This window comes from Thunnus thynnus, chromosome 24 (assembly GCF_963924715.1).
Source record: "Thunnus thynnus chromosome 24, fThuThy2.1, whole genome shotgun sequence".
NCBI classification, from domain to species: Eukaryota; Metazoa; Chordata; class Actinopteri; order Scombriformes; family Scombridae; genus Thunnus; species Thunnus thynnus.
In genome coordinates this window covers 3,516,290-3,532,865 of record NC_089540.1, presented here as the reverse complement: position 1 = coordinate 3,532,865, position 16,576 = coordinate 3,516,290, and the positions used below count along the sequence as shown (strand labels likewise).

The following is a 16,576-nucleotide window of genomic DNA, read 5'->3' as shown; positions in this document are numbered from 1 at the left end:
GGTGATAATTCTCTGTGAGTTTGTCACTATGATCAACCCATTTCACACACAAGTTGTCATGTGATGAAAAATAAAAAAATTGATTATAGCCATTTAAACAATACAATGTATTTTATAAGCTGAGCATGTTTTCTCGGAAAAATATTATGCAAATCTGCACAATGTCAAATAACTATTCTGTGACATAAATGTAGTTCACTAAAAAGTACAATTTTCCCCTGATTTGTAGTAGAAGTATTAAGTAGCAGAAAATGGAAACCCTCAATTAAAGTACCTCATAATTGTACATTATCGCAGTACTTGAGTAAGTAAACTTAACTACGTAAAAGTCTTTACAGACTTGCTTTAAGTCTATATTTCTTGTGACCTCCCTTTTATTATCCTTGCCTCACCCTGTCTTACTTATTTTAGGGTACTGCTTTTATTTTGGATTTTATGACTTCATCCTTGTGAGCAAATCAATATTATGCAGGCCAAATAAAGAGAGATAGAAATGTACTCACCACATCTTTATTTTCTTGGGGACTTTGCTCCTGCAAGTCAAAGAACATCAAGAAATCAGTCAACAGAACAAAAGCAAGGCATGTGGGCACATTACAGACAGATGCTCTGTGTCTTTGTGTTGAGAAATTCCTCAGCATGTAGTAAATTCAAGTGTCCCAACTCAATAGCAACTGAGAGATATGGCATCAACAATGATGCATTCAGATACAGTCCTTCCTGCTGTAAATTAAACATGCTCTCATGCCTGACCTTGGGAACCTGGTAACCTGGTAGAATGGGGTACAATAGGATAGTTTTTTCTAGCTATGTTGTGTTGTAACATACTGTGGAGTCTCTGTGATTCTCACCATACTAACACCTCACATACCCATACACATCTTGGTGAAACCATGACAACGCATTTGCTTGCTGCGTAGGCGGAGGGACAGGAGAAGCAGCAATGAGTTACAATGACAAGGAACCAACCACACTGCATTGAGACTGCAGGGGAAACAGAACAGCCATCCCATGCCACATCAGCCCCGTCAAGCTCCACTGTACGCTGTGAGCTCCGGAAAACTAAGTCCTCATGTAACACGTCCACAAATAGCACAAACAGGCAGAATATTGATTTGCCTCCAAAGCAATCAGTGCTTTTGAACTGAGCAAATATATTTCACCTCTCCCCCCCCCTGGCATTGACACTGCATCCAGAGAAGCGGACATTTTTTATTCCTCTTCTCAGCACAGTCTCACCTGAATGCTAATGAGGAGAGGCTGACCACAGACACATATAGGCTTTGCCTTCAAGTGACTCAATATTTCGAGGCATGCTTGTTTGAAATTCTGCCAGCAGGCTCAGAGGGCGCTGACCTGAGTGGGCAGATTTTCAACCTGTTTCTTCCCTGTAATACTACAGCAACACGTGAAACACCTACAGAGAATACTGCACGTCTCAGTGAAATAAATGATACACTGAGATGCTGGCAAAGCATCTCTCTGTCCCTCAGGTTGGCGGATGGCAGTTTCATCAGAAGGGAGGAATAACTGCTCAGGCAATGGCAGGACTATGATGTAATGTGAAGGAATCTGATTACTTTTTTATGAGTGTCAGTGTTAGGCACTCAGAGCGAGTACATACAGGGCAAATGGGTTATGATTGAGCCATAACAGTCCAGTGAAACTGCTATGGGAAGCTGGAAAGAAACTGAGCGCATTACATCCAACTGATGAGGCATATACCTCCTTCTGTCTCCTCAAACACTTAAAGCTCTCATCTCAGTGTAACATCTTGGACCAGCAGCACTGTATACTTAAAGCAACAGCTTGACAGCAGGTTTGGTAAAGAGTATAAAAATGGGTCGACTGGTAAACCACAATTTAGCTGAAAGGCAAAGTATTATGGAGCTTTTCTATGCAGGCAGGAGGGCACTGTCCCCTACTGCCTGTCCCCCAGGGACAGATGAATTTCAACTGTAGCTGCTGTGTAACGTTTTATCCACCTGTATAGTGCATCACAAATAAGCTACCTTCTGTGTGAAGGCGTAGGCGTTTGTAGTGTGTGTAGCTGCTGCATAGACTCTATGAAAGGTATAAAATCATGTGCTCTAATATGAATTGTGAACACGGTGAATATCCATTTTGTCATTTATGGTGCGCAACATTCATATCTGTCATGATTGCAAGGCGGCACATAGCCAGAAAATAGTCCAAATTTGGGTCATTTTGTAATACAGTCACTGAATATGAATCATACATTGATGGGACGTTTCATCCAAACTGTCCTGCTTTATTCTAAAGAGAATTTACATAAGCCGAGGACCAACAGCAAAACATTTAGTTATGTCAAAGATTGAAGGCTGAATGAAATTTGACACAAACACAGCAATGAGCGTGTCTGTTTTGTCTTACCGTTGGTAAGAGCGGCTCCATTTGAGCCCCTTGATCAGTGATGTCCATCTTTTCTTCTCCTTGGCTTCACGATAGGCAAGTCGTGATGCGCTACTCCTCTTCTGTCAAACGCTGGTTGAAGACGAGGGTGGCTGTTTGTGAATTATTATTTTTTATCCCCCTCTCTCACATTCACCGGCCGGGTTTTCTCAAATGGAGGTAGCAAAGCATTCCCGTCCTGCCCTACATAATTTACGCATGAAGGAGGGAGGTAGTGCTTCCCATTACACGCGTTAAACCGCGGACACGGCAATGATGAGGCGCACAAGTGGGACGCGGAGCCTCTGTTCATGCGCATACTTTTATTATGAATTTATTTGTTAGGGATATTCCTTCATAAACCTTTACGATTTATATTCATAGCCACACAACTGGGCATACATGGATATTATATTTCAGTCTTCATAAGTGTAGGCACTGTGATGAAAAATGTCTTGTATCAGGCTATTAAAATGGATATGTAAGTGAGTTAAAGCGACCTGTGTTTAATCTATAATGTAGCTATTTCCATTATATATTTATTATAGCTGCCTATAATATTATAACTGCCAACAGCAGTGTACTATAGGATCTCTTTGTGTCATCTCGCCTACAGAGGTCAGGTCCCTCTTGACAGTGAAATCCAGTTTAAAGGCTGCAGCAATCATGTTGCAATGCCTTCATAATGAAGACAGTGTGCATTGTTTGAGTCAACCATGTGGATTTACTCAACCACTGGCCTGAGCCGTGCAGGCACCCTGTTAGAACAGGTTCAAACAGCCGCAGCCATAATTATGATCAGATTCTCGGGTCGCCTCAGCTAAATATAGGCTATTGTGTAATATTATATCAAATGTGTCTTGGCGTCTGTCACGCACAATAGATACAATGGTTACCAGCTGCAGACATGCGCCGGCCATCCCATCAATATTTCTATCTGCAGCACGCGATGATGCAGCGGCATCAGCAGCCAGATTACACAAGGATGCTGCTTGAGTGAAATTTAAACACTGGCGCCCTCCTCTGGTCAAACTCAGTTAGTTAGACCCTCAGTGCAATTAACGTCGCCTATTGGCTGGAAAATCATTCATTTCATTTACTCATAATGCAACTGAGTTATCTCAAATTACAGGCATACATATAAAGCGATTAAAGAATATCCGTGCTACAGAAGGAAAAACTGTTGTAATGTAAGATGTTATTGTAATTAAATTACCAAATTAACGCAGCATTTAATGATGAAAATTGGATTTTGAGGGCAGTGCAAGATGGGGCACCTGGCCTCCAGACTTCCACTGGGTATCCTGCAGAACTGACAAGTGATTCAATCAGTAATTTTATTCAGTGCACAGTTACTATGATACTTATTTTATTATAATTGTTTTTGTTTTGTTTGGATCTGTGTGTGTCCTGTGCTTATGGGGCTGTCTTAGTATAATTGTTGTACTTCCATTGTGGGTGATTTATGTTTATGTTTGGATGATGCTGATATGCTGTTAGATGATGGTGGGTTAATATGCCGGAATGTTTATTTGTTGTTACTTATGTGTTTGAATAACTTCATGAGGGATGGGTCAAGTAAATACGATGGAGTGTTAGGGCCACACTGAGAGGGGGGAAAAAAGTCTAGGATTTGTATGGAGCGTCTTGTGAAGTTATAGGTTTCACAAATAACAAAATAATTCTTTTGGCACATCGGCATCGAAGAAAGAATCATACGGACTTGAAAGAAATTGTCTCTTTTGTGGAAGAGTCACTGGTTTAACTGCAAGGCTACCTACCAGTGGTTACATCTGATATTACCACTCTTTTCTTGTCGAATTACAACTTTTGAAATGTTGCGACATTTTCTTGTAATATTATAACTTTTTTCCTTGAAATATTACGACTTTTTCTTGAAATATTACGACTTTTTCTTGAAATATTACGACTTTTTTTCTTAAATATTACGACATTTTCTTGAAATATTACTTTTTTCTTGCAATATTACGACTTTTTTTTAAAAATATTACAACTTTTTTCTTGAAATACTAAGACTTTTTTCTTGAAAAGTTACTTTTATTTTAGTATTACAACTTTTTTCTTGAATTATTATAACTTTTTTCTTTAAATATTTTAATGTGTTTCTTGAAATATTACGACTTTTTACGACATTTTCTTGAAATATTACAACTTTTTTCTTGAAATATTAAATCTTTTTTCCTGAAATATTACGACTTTTTACGACATTTTCTTGAAATATTACAACTTTTTTCTTGAAATATTAAATCTTTTTTCCTGAAATATTACGACTTTTTACGACATTTTCTTGAAATATTACAACTTTTTTCTTGAAATATTAAATCTTTTTTCCTGAAATATTACGACTTTTTTCTTAAAATATTATGACTTTTTTCTTGAAATATTGCAACTATTTGTCTTGAAATATTACAACTGTTTCTCTTAAAATATTACACAATTTTTCTTGAAATATTACAACTTTTTTCTAGTAATTTTAAAAGAAATATTTTCTCTCAGTGTGGCCCTAATACTCCGTCGTATGTAAATGACCAGACATGAAAATAAAACTTTTCATTCATTCATTCATTCATTCATTCATTCATTCATTAGTCTATCTTAATAGCACTTCCTCAGACTATCTGGACCATGTCACCAGAATAAAAGCCTCTCAGTTGGGATTCTTTGGTCCACAAATAATTTACAGCAGCAGGTTTAACATGAATGTATATACATAAATGTATATGTATTATTGACTTTAATAAGTGTGGGGCTCAGACACCTGCAGCACAGGTTGAAGCACACCTTTGGTGGGAGAAGTCAGGATGTTGTTGTTGCTCCTGATCCGGATCCGCCCCGCCAGGCGTCACAGCACCGACAAGATGGCCGAGAGTCCGGGACGAAAGTGAGGGAGGAAACAAAAACACTGGCGAGCTATCCTTGCCGCAGATGCCAGACCTGTAGAGCTCCTGGAGACAAGTTAGTGCAGAGATAAACGTGGGGTGATCGGTTTGACAGACTCGAGCCCGCAGCTGACGGAGCGTTTGTCTGGTTGTCTGCGAGCTAGCAAGCTAACCATGCTAGCTGGCTGACAACACCGATAACGAGAGAATAGGTTTTCAGAAAGTGACACTGAGGTCATTGTGAAATAAATAGTTGTTGCTACGTCTTTGTGGACTAAGAATTGTTGCAGCAGGATAACTTCCCGAGAGTGGGAAACCGGATTTAAAGCGCTTTAGTTAACTACCGCTGTTAGCCAGCTGGTTAGCACGCTAACATTGCGGATTTCTTGTTTGCAGCTTCAGAGTTAGCATTAGTCTGTTGGCTGGCTCAGCTGTTTTTTGGGGTGACTTAGTACACCAGCGTGTGAGGGAAGGACATTTTTCTCTCTGCACAGAAGTACATTAGACGGCGAGAGTTTCTCAATAGGCCTGGAGGACTGCTAATAGCCGGGACTGTAAACATTAAGCCGAACCGACGATATCTCAGCCCGGCGTCGTCGGACGAGGATTAGCATCATCATGGCCCACTCTCCTGTCCAGGGAAACCTGCCGGGGATGCAGGTAAGCCGAACATCTTTTGAATTTGTTCCGCAATGAGCAGCTTTAGCCACTGCTAGAACAAAATGTTCACTCTTTGATTCCCTGCTGTGTGTTTGTGCACTGTGACTGCACACCTATCCAGCTCAGTGAGTCTGCTCATCAACACCTAAAATGTGTAAACAGAAGTCCTTAACTGGAATTTACTTGGGACGTCAAACGATGACATTGTCGCAAGTTATTACATCTTTATGTTGTCATTGTTAATACTTTTCTCACTGACATTGTTATTGTGATGCTGACAGCAAGTCTGTCACATCTTTGCAACAGAAAGATTGAACTCTTGATTTGAAAGCAACAGAGCAGTGCTTCCCAGCCTTTTTAAAATAAAGCAAAGTCTACCTGGGGACCCCTGTCACATGTTGCATTGTCTACCAGTTAAACAACTGATTATTGTCTTGATTCATCGGTTAATCATTTTGTCCATAAAATGTCAGAAAATAATGAAAAATATCCATTAAAGTCCCCCACAGTCCAAGGTTACATCCTCAAATGTCTAGTTTTGTCTAACAACCCAAAACTCAAAGATATTCAGTTTATCATCATGTCACACAAAGAAAAGTGATAAATCATCACATTTGAGAAGCTGAAACTCGCTTATTTCTTACATTTTTGCTTAAAAAATGACTAAAACAATTATTCAACTTTCAAAATAATTGCTGATTAATCTTCTGTCAATCGACTAATCAATTTATCAACTAACCTTGCAGCTCTAAAAAGAGGATTTATTTTGTTTTATTTGAACAACTTTTAGAGACTTGGGGAGAAATCCACATGAAAGAAATTAGAAGGGAAAAAAAACTAAATTTTGTGTGTCAAAGATGTTTTTTCATTTTTCTGTATCCTATCCTATCCTATAATCTCGCAACCTCTTTGATTAATCCAGCGACCCCTTGTGGGAGTCCCGACCCCCAGGTTGGGAACCACTGCAATAGAGCTATCCAGCTCCCTGTGCAAAGACACTGCACACATCATGAGCCCTGTTCCTGCCTCTGCTGCTATCTTTAGGATTGTGCCTATAGGGGATAATTGTGTTGGGTAGATAACTAGAGGAGATAACTGTTCCTTATGTATACCGCCTCATGCACCAAATTATATTCATTGTGCAGGCTTGTGAGCAGATCTCTCTGGTTTGGAAGTAAGAGGTGTGAGGGATGATGGATCAGAAGCAAACAAACTGTTAAAGTAAACTAAATAAAGGCTTTAGTCCATTTCGAACATAATAACTCATTCCAAATTGTAAAGAAGTTTTTGCTGCCAGTCAGGTTAAGATTGTTCCCAGATTGTTTCCAAATGTAATTGCTTGAACGCAGCTGCAAGTGGAATCGACGTTTTAGCTTGTCAGTTGAATTTTTTAGGTCTAAATGTAAAGTTATAAATTTGGCAGCAACAGTCAGAATTACCCTTCAGTTTGACTGGAGGCTCTTGTTCCAGTTTGAACCCTTGTTCCCAAACAAAGCATCAGATTGTTTAAGTGAAATATAACTCGTCACTTTATCACTTCTTTATCTGTTCTGCACCACACTTTCCTGTAGAGGAATCCCTGTTTATTTAATTTTTTTTGAATAAATCTCTTTCAAGGCACTTGAAGGATCTTCTTTGGTGACATAAGAATTCCTTCTTGCATTAGGCAGCTTTGCCATGTTTTTTGCCATCTTAAAGCGGGCATATTGACCCCCTCTCTGCTCAGAAAAGGTCATAAAAGGAAGTTGTTTTTGTCAGCGCCTGATCTTATGTTTCCCACAAAACAGCCTCTGGAGAGTTAAGTCATTTTAGTTCACTTCCTGCGGCGTTCAAGTAGGTTTTTTTCTCATTCCACACTCAGATACACACGCTACACTGTGCTACCCCAGAAAAGTAGGAAATATGCCTTGTCATTGGATTCACAGAACACATTTTCAGCTTTTCCCTGACTAATAAACACCTCGGAGGTCCACTCAGGCTTTTCTTTGTCTGACCACCCTAACATGGTTTGAAATCATGCAAAACGACTCGCTTGCCAGTCCTTCTGGCCTCAAGAGGAGTTATAATTATGTCTTAACCTTGCATCAGAGTGCCAGCGGCCCTTTTTGGCAGTCGTTTCAGCAATTCAGAATTTTCTGCATTGCATCCAAGCACAAACTGGCTCATTTACAACTATAACACATAATCGGTCCAAAACCAAGGAAATCAGGAAAGAGGGTATAACTACAGGTGACATAATCGTTTTTAGACTCGTCACATCTTCGTTTATCTGCTGGAGAGCAGTAAGTAAGTGAAGCTTAGGTTCCATGAAGGCATCACAAATTTCACCCTGACATTGTAACATGGATATAAGCTGTAAAAAAAGTGTTTGGAAAGTATTTATATGCTTTGGTGTGAGTAATAAAATGTAATTTAGGCACATAATTAGTGTTTTTTTAACCTCCATGTTATCCAATTGTTACTCTCTCTCCCTTTCATTCTCCTGTGCCTCTCTCTTTCTGTGTACACAAACATAAGGTGTTGCAATGAGTGAATTAATGTATCCTGTAAGAATGCTACCCTGCCGGTGTTTCCTATTTACTCCCCAACATTCAGTTCTTTTCAAACATTCCTTTTTCTTTCTTTTCTTTCTTTCTTTTTTTTTTTTTTTTTAATCCGCCTTCCCTTTCCTCCCCTTGCTTTGTTCCCCCTCCCCGTCAATCGCTCAGAATGCCAAGGTGGACCCGGAGGAGCTGTTCACCAAGCTGGAGCGCATTGGCAAGGGGTCATTTGGCGAGGTTTTCAAAGGCATCGACAATCGCACCCAGAAAGTAGTGGCCATCAAGATCATAGACCTGGAGGAAGCGGAGGACGAGATCGAAGACATCCAGCAGGAGATCACGGTGCTGAGCCAGTGTGACAGCCCCTTCGTCACCAAGTACTACGGTTCATACCTGAAGGTGACGTTTGCTAAACACACAGTGTCACGAGACCACGTTATAAGAGTTCCTAGCTCACTTCAGTATCTGTTCTCTCTTTAAGTCAAACCTCCAAGAGCGCAAATGGGATGAGACATAAAAGAATTTCTCTTCCTCTGCCCACTTTTTTTCTGAATAATCCTAAATTAAAAAGGGATTAGCCTCAGACGACTCCAGACACCCACCAAGCCCTTATTAGTGTCATCATGACTTGTTTAGGAATTCACCAGGCTCCCGACACCTCGCAGTAAGCCAGTAACCACCTTTAATGAACGAGCTGCGAACATTTCTCCACAAATGCTGCAAAGTACTTAATGACCCCTTTCGTTCAACGCTGGCAGCTCACGCTCTTCTCTCTCTCTTTTTCTCTCTCTTTCTCTCTCTCTCTGTCTCCACTGTTCCAGGACACAAAGTTATGGATCATCATGGAGTATTTAGGTGGAGGCTCAGCATTAGATTTGGTAAGTGATTCACAGCTTCTTGTTATTGTTGCGCTGAGCTCCGTATTTTCTTTCTGATCACCCAAAAAGGCTTTAAAATATCAGGAAAACTGCTGAGCTGAGGTGGTAAGCCCCCCCTTCTTCCCCACACATGATCCAATAAGAAAACAGATACATTTGTAACAATGTGATGCACTACTTTTCAAAGCTGATTCACCTTTTAAAGTGTTACTAAAATAAATCAATAAGTTTCTCAATTTTGATTCCAGAAACTGAGTCAGAAGTGCCCCAGAAACTTGTCTTTTGCTACACAAACAGTATTAAACACACAACTATGATAGTTTATTATAGTCAATCCTGCCACCAGTAGATTTATTATACAGTTGCATGTTTTGAACACTGCAAACGCAATGGAAAGAGTTCAGGCAGTGTTAGTCCAAAGTGCTCTGATCCGTCAATGTGTGAATGTTGTGGATGGCTTGAAGCAGTTAAGTGATTGGGGAACGTAGCAAGCTAGGTCTCAGTCTCATGCGTCTGTTTTCTGATGCATATACTTTTCTTATTACCTGGTTTAGTGAGATTTGTGTAGTTTTGGAGATATCAGCTCCTGCAAACTCCAGTGTAACCCAGGTCTGTTGGATTTGGTTTGTGCTGCCCAAAGCGCCATGAACTCAGATCTCCTTGCTATCTCTATCTGCTTTCTTCTAAATACTCCTGTCAATCCACAGACCTCACTGTCAACAGTTTCTCCTTTTGCATTGAAATACAGTTGGAAGCTTACTTCAATAGAAAGACAGAAAGGAAAGAATGAAGGAAGGAAAAAAGTAAGAAAGGAAATCACTGTTCAAGGTTGTGAGTAACCATGATGTTATTCTATTCTGACACTTTGCTGTTGTGCTTTTCAAATCTGAGTTTTTGTTGCTTTGAGCTCCACAAGATAAACGTCATTGAGTCAACCAATTCCAGAAGTCTGAATGTATTGCAAGCCCTTAAACCCATTAGTTCCTACTGTAGATATAAATCTTTAAAAAAGCCTCATTAAGCTCCTAAAACAGCAGGTCACTGTAGTTTTTAACAAATGTTACTCAAACAGGAGGAAATAGTGCATTTGATGGTGCTCTCAGTGAGTTAGTGAGTATTTCCGTCAGCAGGATGGTGTGTGTGGAACGGAGTCAAAATAAACTACAGTGTGTGTGTGTTTTCATGGTAATGAAAGAACGTGTCACCCAGTGCAACAGTGTGACTCATTCATGTGTTTTTTAAAGTTTTTGGAGCTCAATAAAATATTTTTTTGTTTTATAAAAAATCACCAGAATTATCCTTTTTAATGTGATTTTAGGTGAATCCAAGTTGTATTTTTGGCTCTAGAAAAGTTACTAATTGCTGCTGCTCCATCGTCAGCTGTGTAGAATTAATAACCATCCACCTAAAAAGGAGTCACTGTCTGAAACTAATGAAAAACCTCTCTGTTATCATCCGTCCTCTCCACCCCGAGGCTCAGCTGACACCTTACAGCTCATGCTTCATTGTTTCCTTGTTTGTTTTTCCTTCTAAAGATGGAGCCCGGCGCTCTGGACGAGACCCAGATCGCCACCATCCTGAGAGAGATCCTCAAGGGGCTGGAGTATCTGCACTCCGAGAAGAAGATCCACAGGGATATCAAAGGTAAGCTGACCGACTGAGAGCGCTTCTATTAGAGGACACGGGTTGCCAGCTTACTAAATGGCATCAGCGAGCACACACAAATATCACATAGCACGTTAATGGTATTGACATCCACTCACGGTTTCATTCATTATAGAGTTTGTATTTCAGTAGGGAATAGAAGTCAACGCCGCAGCAGCTCGCTAAAAGGCTTCTGACAGTTGTTCCCTCATTACCAAATAAATCGGTGACGCAGATAAACGGCATTGACAGAAGTGTCTGAAGATGCGGCGTAGCTTCTCACTCCTCTGAGCTGGATCAACATTCAGTGTGTGCTCCCCCCCCCCCCCCCCACCCACCCACCCACCCCCTACCCCTCCTCTCCACAGCTGCCAACGTGCTGCTGTCCGAGCAAGGAGAGGTGAAGCTGGCAGATTTCGGCGTGGCGGGCCAGCTCACCGACACCCAGATCAAACGCAACACCTTTGTGGGAACGCCCTTCTGGATGGCCCCCGAGGTCATCAAACAGTCGGCGTATGACTCAAAGGTAAGGTTAACACAACCATAACAACAAGTGAACACTTGTTTGAGAGCAGGACATTAAGGTGACAGAAAGCAGGAAACTGTATATTTATGCTGCACTTACTTAACTAAACAATACATAAATATAAAGCATGCTAATTGGTTCAACATACTGGAAGAATTACCTTACATTTTAAGTTTTTAAGGTCAAAAAATGTTGTCAATTTTGTACCTTTTACTATTAATTATTCAACATCGTAGGCTAGTCAGGGGCATTTTGTCTCAAGATGTTTCACTTGGCATCATTTGACAGTTTTTCCCCGTGGATGAGGCATTCAGGTGCAGCACAGCTACATTTCTCTGCTGCTTTCACTGCACAGTCTGACTTCAGTTCTTTAGGTCGGCTCAGGTTCGCTCCTCTCACTCTGTGTTGAGGTGTGTCAGCATTTCTTTGAGCTTTATTTGCATTGGAAAAAAAACAAAAAAACATCCTTTGCTCCGACAGTTGCTATTTTTTGCCACCGTGAACATGGAAAAGTCGTGCGAGTGTGTTGCGTTACTATGACAACAGTGATTTTGATGTTTACAGCTTATTTCATCCGTTTTTCTGTTTTTGAAAATGTCATATAAAAATGGAAATAAACATATCCCGCAGCACCCTCGGCCTGCCTCGTGGCACCCCAGTGATGTACAGTATGTGCTTCTTCTGCTGAGATGCAGCAGTCATTTACAGCAGCATATGACTGGCTTGAAGTATAAAGTCACTCCAATTTTTTTTCAACTTTCCAACTCTTGCTCAGATGGTTTTTTTGAGAACAGTTTTTAGCAACTCTACCCACCTATCATAAAAGGTCAAGGATTTCCACAGAGCCTCACTGCATGTACAATAAATGCATCTCAACAGAAAGAGCTTCAGTTTTAAAACACTTCAATTATTAAATTCAGCAATACAGATGTAGTAGAATAAGGCTTAGTATTTAGTAGAATAAAATGATGAAAGAAAGTTATCACAGTGTCTCCCTGTGTATTCCAGGCTGACATCTGGTCTCTGGGCATCACGGCTATCGAGCTGGCGAAAGGCGAGCCGCCCCACTCCGAGCTCCATCCCATGAAGGTTTTATTCCTTATCCCAAAGAACAACCCGCCCACGCTGGAGGGCAACTATAGCAAACCGCTCAAGGAGTTTGTCGAGGCCTGCCTCAACAAAGAGCCCAGTTTCGTAAGTATCATCCGTCTCCGATGAGATCGGGTAGCAGGTCCGATCTCTCAAATAGTCCGAGCCGCTGTGTTTTTTTCCCCCCCTACTGCATCATGTGCTCATCACGCTCGCTTCTCCTTATTTCCACAGAGACCAACTGCCAAAGAGCTGTTGAAGCATAAGCTGATCGTTCGCCATGCGAAAAAGACCTCCTACCTGACTGAGCTGGTGGACAAGTACAAGAGGTGGAAGGCAGAGCAGTCTAGAACCACAGAGTCCAGTTCTGATGAGTCTGACTCGTAAGTCTGTTGGGATTTTTCCTATTACATCAACCAAAATTACAGTATTCACAATCATTTTATTGCTTGTAATTTAATTTAGTTTTTACTGCATGTTACTATGCCAGCAGCTCTTTTTACTCCCAGTTTTAGTAAGTGCTTTAGTAAATTTTACACAACAACATCCCCCTGAGAGAAACCTCCTCTGTGCCACTTGTCCTCCCACATTTGTTATAATGAGCTTTAAACACATGTATGACTTCATTGCTCCTAATCAATGCTCAAAGCCTCTGTCATATCTGTCCAATCAGAGAGCAGGATGGCCAGGCGTCAGGCGGGAACGACTTTGGTAGCGACGACTGGATCTTCACCATCCGAGAGAAGGACCCCAAGAAGCTGCAGAACGGGGAGGGACAGTCGGGGGCAACAGAGCAGGTGATGCATGATCCCACAAATGTGCAGTTTCACAACCCATGATAAGATGATGTAATGTTATTGCTGTGCTGACTTTAAAAAAAATCTCCCCTTAAGGTGAAGCCGTGCTACTATTTTATATCCTCCTACCTGCCGTTCTCACCGCTCTGTCTCTCCACAGACAAAAGACATTCCAAAGAGGCCTTATTCACAGAGCCTGGGCACAGTCATCTCTCCTGCATTAGCTGAGGTAAGGAGCTCCATCTGGACACACATCAGTCTCCTTCACACTCCACTTCTCACTCAGTGGGACGACTTTTAATTTACTGAAATACTGTACACAAGATCCTCCAAAGTGCTGTAAGGTGCAATATGTTGTGGGAGTAATTTGTGTCAGACACTCTGGTTCTGGCTTCTTATTTGTGATGATTTTATGCTTTTCTCTGTTTTCTGATAGTTAATTGGGTATTATTGATGAGGATTATTGTCGTTGGTCGGACAAAACACATTTCATTAGTTGCTTTTCTTTCATATTTTTATATCCTTACTTCCTGATTCAGATGCAAGGTTTTAAATCAGTACTTTTTCATCACAAGGACATAAACATGGATCTTTAATGAGTGATTGACAGTCAGTAGTCTAATTAGTTTATTCAGGTGACTTCCTTGTTGGGTTGAAGCTGGTGAAGCTGCCCTGTGGTGTTTCAGTTGTGATTATTTATAGCTGTGGGATTCCTCTGTAACCTTAACATTGAGCCATGTTGCTTGTGTGTTGCCGTAGCAACCCACACCACGTCTTTGTTGTTTCTGCAGTTGTCTTGATTTCGTTTGCATCAAACTTTAACACCCATACCATCCTAGCATCTAGACTACTGTGAGAAAAGTCCAAAAAACGACTTTCTTTGGAAGAAATGCAATTCTAAATCAAGTTTCCTGTACCTTTTTTAAAAATTGGGTCTAGGGGTCCTCGAGGGGTCCTTGAGATGAGTCCACAGACCCTGAACCAAATTAAAAGTAAACTATTTCAGTTTGACTTTTATTTCTCTCCCTAGAGTTTTCAACATTTCTAAAGTTAATGGGCGACTGCTCTGATTAGGGATTATATTCTCCTCTGGGACAACACGGTTGTATCTAAAACATACAAACCTTTTTATCTTCTGCCTGCCAGCTGAAGGCCAGACAGGAGCAGGTGAACGGGAACCCCATGGTCCTTGACCAGCTGAGAGAGGCCATCCTGCTGGCTGAGGAGGCCTACCCCGGCATCTCCGACTCCCTGGTGGCTCACATGGTCCACAGGCTCCAGAGGTATCACTGTGCACTAAACACAACCATGATCATGTCACCCAGATTCTGAGCCAGATTTTGAGTCCTTTCTGTTTTTCTTTCTGGCAGTTTCTCCACAAGCAGGACGTCCTCCTCCTCCCCTTAGTGATTGGCTCTCCGGCCCAGCTCTGCTCTCCCAGGCCCCCACCTCCCCCCCCAACACCACAGCCAGGTCAGAGGGTTAAAAGTCAGGGGTCACATCATTCAATACCAGCTGACCACGTTTGGCCTCCCATGTGGGGGGGTGGGGGGGACGCTAACCTAGCCTGTAAAAATTAATGAACTCCAAACACTCAGCGGAGGAAAACAGAAACTCTGGAGAGCTTCTTTTAGTCACTTACAAGAGGAGAAGTTCGTGGGGGAGGGGGGGGCAGCAGAACCTGTTGAATCAGCTGCTGTTGACCCTGGAGTGATGGGACATACAGTCAGAGCGACCCGCCTGAAAAACAGCCAAGTCAGACTCTCTGGGCTCTGTGTATGCCAGACTTCTCCAGCCTCACACCACGGAGTGTCCACATGGGAATTTTGCTCATCCAGGAGCTGAAAACGCCGCCCCCCCTCACCGCCAAAAAAAACCCGAGACAAGACTTCAATCCCCCTCTTAATGCAGGCGTCATATCCCCGGAACCTCTGAAAAGCATGCTTGATGAACCTGCAGGGATATTATCTTAGTGTGCAAGCTGCGTGTGTGTGCGTGCTTGACTGCACAACAGTGTGTGCAGACACCTGCGAGTGCGTTTGTGTGCGTGTGCTCTCGCGTACGTTCTAAGACTCCCTGTTTAGGCAAATTGCAGCATTCTTAATGAAACCTCAGGTAAAGTGCTTTAAGTGGACTTTGTCCTCCGAGGCAGTGGGAGGGGGAGGGGGGGACGGGAGTGGGGAGGGGAAGGGGAAGGGGGAGGGGTGTGTGGGGGGGGGGTCGCCATGCTGTACATGATTACAAGTTGTCATTGCGAGAAATGAATCACTGTGTACAAAATGGTCATGCGCATTTTGTAGATACTGATAATGTTTAAAAGTAGATATTTAAAGATTTCAAAAAGTAACTCCAACAGAAAGAACAGAAAATGCCTTGCCTTTTTGAGATACACACATCTATGTTCCGGCATTTCATCAGATATTTTGTCTGTTTTATTTTACTCGTCTGTGAGTGAAATTCACTTCAGTATTCATCAGTGTTGTCTTTCTAAGCGACTGAGTTCCAATCTTCCGTTTCAATCACCTGCTGAATCCTCGAACTAACTACAATACTAAGCTTACTTTGTTTAGAGGCAGAAGCTTTTCCTTTGTTTCGTAGTCAAGGGAAGAACTCCTGCCTGTATTTACGTTTTAGACAATTTAAGTCAGTTTTTAAATTGTTTAGGTCAAGAATGAAGGTAGATCAATGTCAGCAGTGGCTCTTTAAAATGTGTTTGAAAAGGCAAAGGTAATAATTTGCCTGTAGTTTACAACAAGAATAATAAATAATACTGAGTGGAGCCGAGGACAGTCAGAAGGGGGAACCACTATGGGTGATCGGATGCTGATATCATGAAGTATTATTTTATTTTTTTCCTTTGCTTGTAATTTATCTTTCGCATTACTTAGAAACTCAAGTGGAGGCGAGGAAAAACTGGCAAGGACCATCGTAGGCAATCGCATCACGACACACGCTCACGGCCAAACTTAATCGGTAGGTCAGGACAAGCCAAGCTGCAGAAATCAAACGCCTCACTCCGAACATTTCTGTTCTCACTTCCACACCGTGCTAGAAGTGCCATGTCCTCTTTTATGCTTTCACCAGATGTTTGTAGTATGATTTGCACCTTTTTTTTTTTTTTTTTCTAATT

At 41.6% G+C, this 16,576-nt stretch overlaps 2 protein-coding genes across 6 annotated transcripts in view; one reads left to right on the top strand and one right to left on the bottom strand.

Annotated features, from left to right (window-relative positions):
* Positions 1 to 5,302, bottom strand: part of LOC137176746 (sodium-driven chloride bicarbonate exchanger-like) — a 49,372-nt gene extending 44,070 nt beyond the window's left edge. For 2 of the 5 annotated variants that reach the window (XM_067582642.1, XM_067582644.1), the window contains exons 1-2: positions 2,395 to 4,247; positions 504 to 533 (exon numbers count right to left, since the gene is read on the bottom strand). In XM_067582642.1, the coding sequence (XP_067438743.1) occupies positions 504 to 533; positions 2,395 to 2,442 (78 nt within the window). In that variant the 5' untranslated portion in view covers positions 2,443 to 4,247. Of the gene's footprint in view, positions 1 to 503; positions 534 to 2,394; positions 4,248 to 5,214 lie in introns of those variants that run through there. The other 3 variants (XM_067582643.1, XM_067582647.1, XM_067582646.1) reach the window with 3 other exon arrangements.
* stk24b (serine/threonine kinase 24b (STE20 homolog, yeast)) lies at positions 5,281 to 15,577 on the top strand. The gene is made up of 11 exons (XM_067582648.1): positions 5,281 to 5,972; positions 8,681 to 8,911; positions 9,334 to 9,390; positions 10,926 to 11,034; positions 11,403 to 11,560; positions 12,569 to 12,754; positions 12,884 to 13,032; positions 13,323 to 13,446; positions 13,607 to 13,675; positions 14,593 to 14,729; positions 14,817 to 15,577. The coding sequence occupies exons 1-11, from the start codon at positions 5,931 to 5,933 to the stop codon at positions 14,851 to 14,853; spliced, it is 1,299 nt and encodes a 432-aa protein (XP_067438749.1). The 5' UTR covers positions 5,281 to 5,930; the 3' UTR covers positions 14,854 to 15,577.
* The last annotated feature ends 999 nt before the right edge of the window (positions 15,578 to 16,576 follow it).

What these genes read in the sequence shown, in the direction of transcription:
- stk24b (XM_067582648.1), top strand. Translation starts at nt 5,931, where the DNA reads ATGGCCCACTCTCCTGTCCAGGGAAACCTGCCGGGGATGCAG. An exon ending in ACTACGGTTCATACCTGAAG is followed by an intron (nt 8,912 to 9,333) that starts GTGACGTTTGCT and finishes CCACTGTTCCAG; the next exon opens with GACACAAAGTTATGGATCAT. An exon ending in TCAACAAAGAGCCCAGTTTC is followed by an intron (nt 12,755 to 12,883) that starts GTAAGTATCATC and finishes TTATTTCCACAG; the next exon opens with AGACCAACTGCCAAAGAGCT.